At 34.0% G+C, this 6,258-nt stretch overlaps 1 protein-coding gene across 2 annotated transcripts in view; it reads left to right on the forward strand.

The window, feature by feature from the left end:
- LOC106867579 (methylosome subunit pICln) overlaps nt 1–630 on the forward strand; it is a 10,444-nt gene extending 9,814 nt beyond the window's left edge. For both annotated transcript variants that reach the window (XM_014912491.2, XM_014912490.2), the window contains exon 6: nt 389–630. In XM_014912491.2, coding sequence (XP_014767977.1) covers nt 389–450 — 62 coding nt within the window. In that variant the 3' untranslated portion in view covers nt 451–630. The remainder of the gene's footprint in view (nt 1–388) is intronic.
- Nucleotides 631–6,258: the final 5,628 nt, after the last annotated feature.

A 6,258-nucleotide genomic window follows, 5' to 3' on the forward strand; every position in this document is an offset into this window, starting at 1 on the left:
CCCCATTACAAGCCCCAGTTTTCTATTGTAAACATTTGACAACTAATTCCCCTAATCCTTCAACATTCAGAATACTTTGTCAAATGTAATATTTATTTATTCACATTGTTTTGAATTAATCATGTATTAGCTTCAAGATTTCAATAGTGTGATTGTATATTTTTAGAATGACATTGTAGAATAGGTATGAAAAGCCAGATCTGGCCAATTTGAACATAGAACAGGTAGAATGTTTTGGTTGGATTTGGCCTGTTTAAATGCTAAAGGGTTAAGGAATGCATGAATGTTACCATATTATCTTCTTTTATAAATCTCAAACATTGAACCAAGAGAAAGCTAATCTGTCAATATTTCTTAATTTAATGTTCTTTTCTTCATTATTTTTTAGAAGAAAATCAAAATGAAGAACAACCAATGGAATCTGGTCAGTTTGATGATGCAGATATTTGAAAATTTATTCATTTGGTCAACTCATGAACACATTTCTCTAAATTCCCATTAACATTGCTACAATTCATTAAAGAAAACACTATCAATGGACTTACATCTGCCAAAATTTTTTTAATATTTTTTTTAACCATGACCATCCTTTTCAAAGATTCATTAAATAAATAAATTTATTAAAACAAATATGGGAAATATTTTTATTGTAATGCAAAACTGTGAGGCTGTTTACAATAGTCATAAAAATTTATTGGTATAGAAGTTACAGTGAACTCACTGACCAAACATATTATATAACTGTCCTTTCTTTCTGTGTTGGCAAAAATTGGTAGGTCAATAATACATAAAATTATTGCTTATATCAAGCCTGTATCACTGACTTGGACAAGCTGTAATGAGAAGCTGGCCTTATGAAACATGGCTGGCTGCACTAGTCAAAAACACTGAAGGTAATTTTTTTTCATTTGGCATGCCATTCAGAACTCCCTGCAGATCACTGGTTGCTTATGACAGCTGTATTATCTCATGACATATGACTTCTCTACTTCTTTCCATTTATTTCTCAGTCTCACTCAATCACAAGTGCCTCCCTAATGTTATATGATGTTCCTGACAATGATAGATGTCTCACTTCATTTCATAGAAACTCAACACAAATGTCTGGAAATAGCATGATAATAATTGTGATCTCAGGGCATGCATATTAGATCATGCTCGGAATATTGTAGATTACTTTGTTTCTGTAACCAGCAAAAACCCTTTGATTTCATTGTTAACATTTGGAAGATGAAACTACTCCATTAATTAGACGCAGCTGAAATACTAATCAATCTATAATTCTCAATAATCAATTAAAGTTCCTTGTTTACTACTTTACTATTATAAGCAACATTACATTACTTTATAACAAGCTATTTTGTGAATGGTTAAAGCCATCTTAGCATTTGTAGGCTATATCATTACACAGCCATGATCTGATCTAAAAGACTATAATGCTTACAGTGAGCATATATGGAATATAAATTTGGATAGAATACAAGAGACAAATCAAAATTTTTGACTACTCGTGCATGTTGCTTTTGGTAGCTCAGAAAGAAAGTAAGACATTAACATCCAGTATAAACTTTCAGCTCAAGTTCAAATAAGTCAGCCATGTTTTTTATTTTTAGTCTGGAGGAAAGCACACTGACCATAAATCTTGCAGGACTCCTGAGACCATTGAGCCTGATGCCATTAAAGCTCTGTTTAAACAGATGCCAGTCAACACCTGCTGGAGGGTTGTTAGCTGGGAGAAGATTCTAGAGATCTGAAATTCTGGAGAAAGGACTGAGCATGGTTGTTGGGGTGGAAAAATGAGTGAATCAGGAAGTGCTTGAGTGGAGGAAGTATGAGACCAACCAGCTCCAAAGAACACTAGACATTAAAGTAGCAATAGAAAAAAAGGGAGAGGAGACAGCATGCTTATGGGCCAGAGACTGGAGAATATCTGTTAGAGATTTAATGCCAGGTATCTCATTCCTGATATACCGAGATACATTATGCGCAACAGATATCCCACCTATTCTGTTTCAATGGAAACTGAAAAAAAGAACATGAAGATGAATGCTAACTCCAGATTCCTCTTTAACCAGGAGGAAAATGCTTGCCTTGGCTCAAAGAGTTGTGATATATAGCAGTGGATGTAGAGCATCATGTTGTGTAAAAAGATACTAATTTAATAGAATAATACGTAGATGATGTGCATGCAGCTTGAGTTTAGATTCTCTGTCAATGTCCCAAAATACAGCAGTTGTAAGGTTACAACACTGAGTTATACGATCAAGGATTCAACATTTACTCAAGTTATTTATTGTATGTTCTAAAAGACATATTACTATGCTTTGTTGAGAGACATTATTTTACTTCACATTTAACAGAAGAAATGGAAACTGAAGACACTTTCTTTAGTCTTACAGAAATGTCTTAAAATGTACTGTTGTTAATATTTTGTTCATGCTGAAATGAGTGAGATAATTTTGTCATTGTAAATTTATATGTTAAAACAACATTCTTATCTGAATGACCCTTTTAATCTTTCATCCATAAAAAAGAGTGGTGTTCAACCTCACAGATGAATGAACCAGAGTTGTATAATGTTTTGAACTTAACACTAAATTATAAATAGTTTGTAACCATTATGCTTTAGATTCATATTTAAACATGTTTATTTCTTTTTAAACTTGCTTATTACACCACAGATGTAAATGACATAGTCATTGCATAATGTTATAATGACTCAGTTTATAGATAGTGTGATGTTCATCTATTTTTAAGACAGTCAGTAATGTTTTTAAAATGTCCTTACAGAGCAATATTACTAATCTAGTGGTGATAAAATTCGTAAAAGTCAAAAGTAAATTCCAAATGAATTGTCAGCTGAAAGATTCTTTAGTTTTGTCAAAGACCTGGCAAAACCTCTCAGGTGGTGGTTCTATGATAAAATGCTTCTAGTACACTCTGTAAAGTGGTTGGTTGAAAGGAAAAGCATGTAGCCTTTGAAACTAAACAAAAAATTGAACATGAGTGAGATGTGGTTCTTGGATCCATTTAGGAGGGTAGTAGTAACTCCAAATAACAACTGGCTTGGACTGTGACAATGTAAGCCTGCAGGAAGAGCAGACAAAGTCATTCCACTTTACTTACAGTGCTGACGTCCCTGCATAAAGTATAAACACCTCAACATCTTATCTTCCTTATCTTAAAAGATCTGTAACACACTGACAAAGCTGAGAAATTCCCTCACTTTATGCAGTGTCGTGGGTGTAGGAGAATCTTGTATATATATCATTAGACAGCGTTCCGCCAGTAGACAGATTCTATCTTTGTTCACCATTTAGTCAAAGAAGGACAAAAATGATGCACTAAAAAGGCACTTACTGAGATATATGACTATGCCTTGCATCATTAATCGCTTGAGGAATAAACAGGCATTTTTTGTATATCCTTTGCTGTAGAGACAAATAGATTATTGAGGTATGCATAGATAAAAAGTAACTTTGGATGACATAATCAACCAGTCTTTGAAATGTCTGTGCAGAAAGCAGAGAGCATCCACAAAAATTCATAGAGGCCAAAAGGCTTTTTGATTACTTTCTTGTGGATATCATCTGATTCCACTAAGATCTGGTTGTGTGCCTTGATAGCCTTATCTTTAAAAAAAATGCACCATTTGTGGAGGAAGAAAAATCCTGCAAATGGAATATCATAATAATATGGAGGGTGCTAGCGTTCAGTGTACAATGATCGTTACTAGGATGCTAGTCACCTGGCAGATTTTTAACCAAATATAATAGTAATGGTAATAAATCCCTCTTGGAAGGTTTTATTCCTAGTTTAAGCATATGATCAAATTCTGACTTGGCAGTCTTCATCCAATCTGGAACAAGATGATATGGTTTAGCTGACACTGGTAATCCTGGTATTTTGCCATGTTAAATACTTTGCTGTTGTTATATGCTGGACTTGCAATATCTGAGTGATTGTGAAGAAGTGTGTTATACCTTGTTGAAGATGTCCTCATTAACATCAGACTAGCAGAAGCGTTATGTAAGGTAACCCCTTTTACAGTAAAATTGGTAGCTGAGTAAATAATAATACTTAATATCCATTAACAGACTGAGGTGACAAAGAAATCAACTCTAGTGACGAATTTAAGCAACCATGTGATGAGAATCCATCTGAAGACCCACCAGAGTCCAAGATGGGGTTTTTGCCGTTAGTAGTTATGGAGATATGGTTGACAGCCTGAGATAGACAAGCTTTTAAGTGTTCACTAAGACGAACACTTCTGATTTGGTGTGCTGGTCTTATCATTCACATAAAATAGGCATTATCTGAAACAACTTTGGATAGAGTTGTTCCCACTAATTTCGGGAATGCTTCCCTTATTTGGACAAGGATATGTCTGTAGCATATGTACAAGGGCTGACGCAGTGATCAGTAGGATTACTAAATTCCCAATGATACCAGTGCTATCATTTCTTTTAACTATGGGAATTGGGTGAGTGTAGCTGCATTCTTAGCTACAAACACATCCTTCTACAGCCATGGAAAGAACTACTTCCTCTGTTGCTTCTGATGCTGTTCTGTTGTGAGAGCCTGCCCTGAAGTCTCAAGGTTTCTACTTGGTTGTCTAAGTATCATCTAAGTATGTAGTGAATGAGATGGTACTAGTATATTTGGTTAAACATGGCTATAAACGATATGGTGAAGTGGTTTCTATGATCCTATCTGCCAATTCAGTCAATGAGCTGATAGTAGACAGCATCCGAAGTTGTACATTCGTTGGGATTCATGGAAGGAATATTTCTTTCAATATGGTATCTTCTAAGTCAGTGGTTCTTAACCTGGCAGTGGGTGGGGGTGCGTCAGTAATTTCCAACGGGGGTGTGAGCCCATGAGAAAAAGCAGGAATTTTTCTAATTATATGAGAAGTTTATGAAAAAATGCAAAAGTATCGCCTTTTACTTTTCTTATTCTACTACCTTAGCGCTGCTTACCATTTTCTGTACTTATTGACCCCCCGCTTCATACCCCTGAAAACCCTCACTAATTCTGAATTGTAGCTTTAACATTTGCCTTTATTTTGTAATTTTTTTTTTTTGTTACAAGACTCAGGTTAAGAATCACTGGTATAAAGCTTAGATATTATTATCATGTAAAGACAAGCATCTTTTTCAATTAATAGATTATAAACAAGTTTAATCCACAGTTTTCATATATATAAAATAATGTGATTCTTAAAAATCAAGAGACATGCTGAAATATTATCAAATCATTATAGTAACATACCAAGAAATATTAACTGAATTTAAAAAATTGAAAATTATTTAAAAATTTTAGCAAGATGAAAAGTATGATATATTTAAAAATAGGAAATAAACCAAAGAGTATGTAATAGGTTGAGTTTAATAAAGTCTCAAAAATATTAAAACACATTGGAAAAATGCAAAATTTTTAACAAAATCAAAATTTTTAATATTAAATGTTTATGTTAAAAATATAGTAAATTTTTTGTAAGAAAAAAGTAATATAAAGCCAAATGTTAAACTAAAATTCAGATTTAAATATTACAGAAAGTACTAGGTAAAACTAAAATCTATGCAAAATCTTTTCTTTTTTTAAAGAAACTTTTTTATATTTTTGTGCAAATAAACACAATATTTCATTACTCTTTTACTTGTTTCAGTCATTTGACTGCGGCCATGCTGGAGCACCGCCTTTAGTCGAGCAAATCGACCCCAGGACATACTCTTTGTAAGCCTAGTACTTATTCTATCGGTCTCTTTTGCTGAACCACTAAGTTACGAGGACGTAAACACACCAGCATCAGTTGTCAAGCGATGTTAGGGGGACAAACACAAACACACATATATATATATACATATACATATATACGACGGGCTTCTTTCAGTTTCCATCTACCAAATCCACTCACAAGGCTTTGGTCAGCCTGAGGCTATTGTAGAAGACACTTGCCCAAGGTGCCACGCAGTAGGACTGAACCCAGAACCATGTGGTTGGTAAGCAAGCTACTTACCACACAGCCACTCCTGCGCCTATTGTACAAATTTTTCATATAATTTTTCTTTTAATTTAACTTTTATTCCAAATATTATTGTTTTAATCTTTTTCAGAACATTTTACTCTAAGCGTTCTAGCTTGGGCCTTGACATTACCTCACACATGCCTTATCTTTTGTTCACATATTTGTGTTGTCCACTGCACATATTTGTGTTGTCCACTGCACATCAAATAATTTGCAATGAGTGCAAA

The sequence above is a fragment of the Octopus bimaculoides genome, chromosome 1, assembly GCF_001194135.2.
Source record: "Octopus bimaculoides isolate UCB-OBI-ISO-001 chromosome 1, ASM119413v2, whole genome shotgun sequence".
In the NCBI taxonomy this organism is placed as follows: Eukaryota; Metazoa; Mollusca; class Cephalopoda; order Octopoda; family Octopodidae; genus Octopus; species Octopus bimaculoides.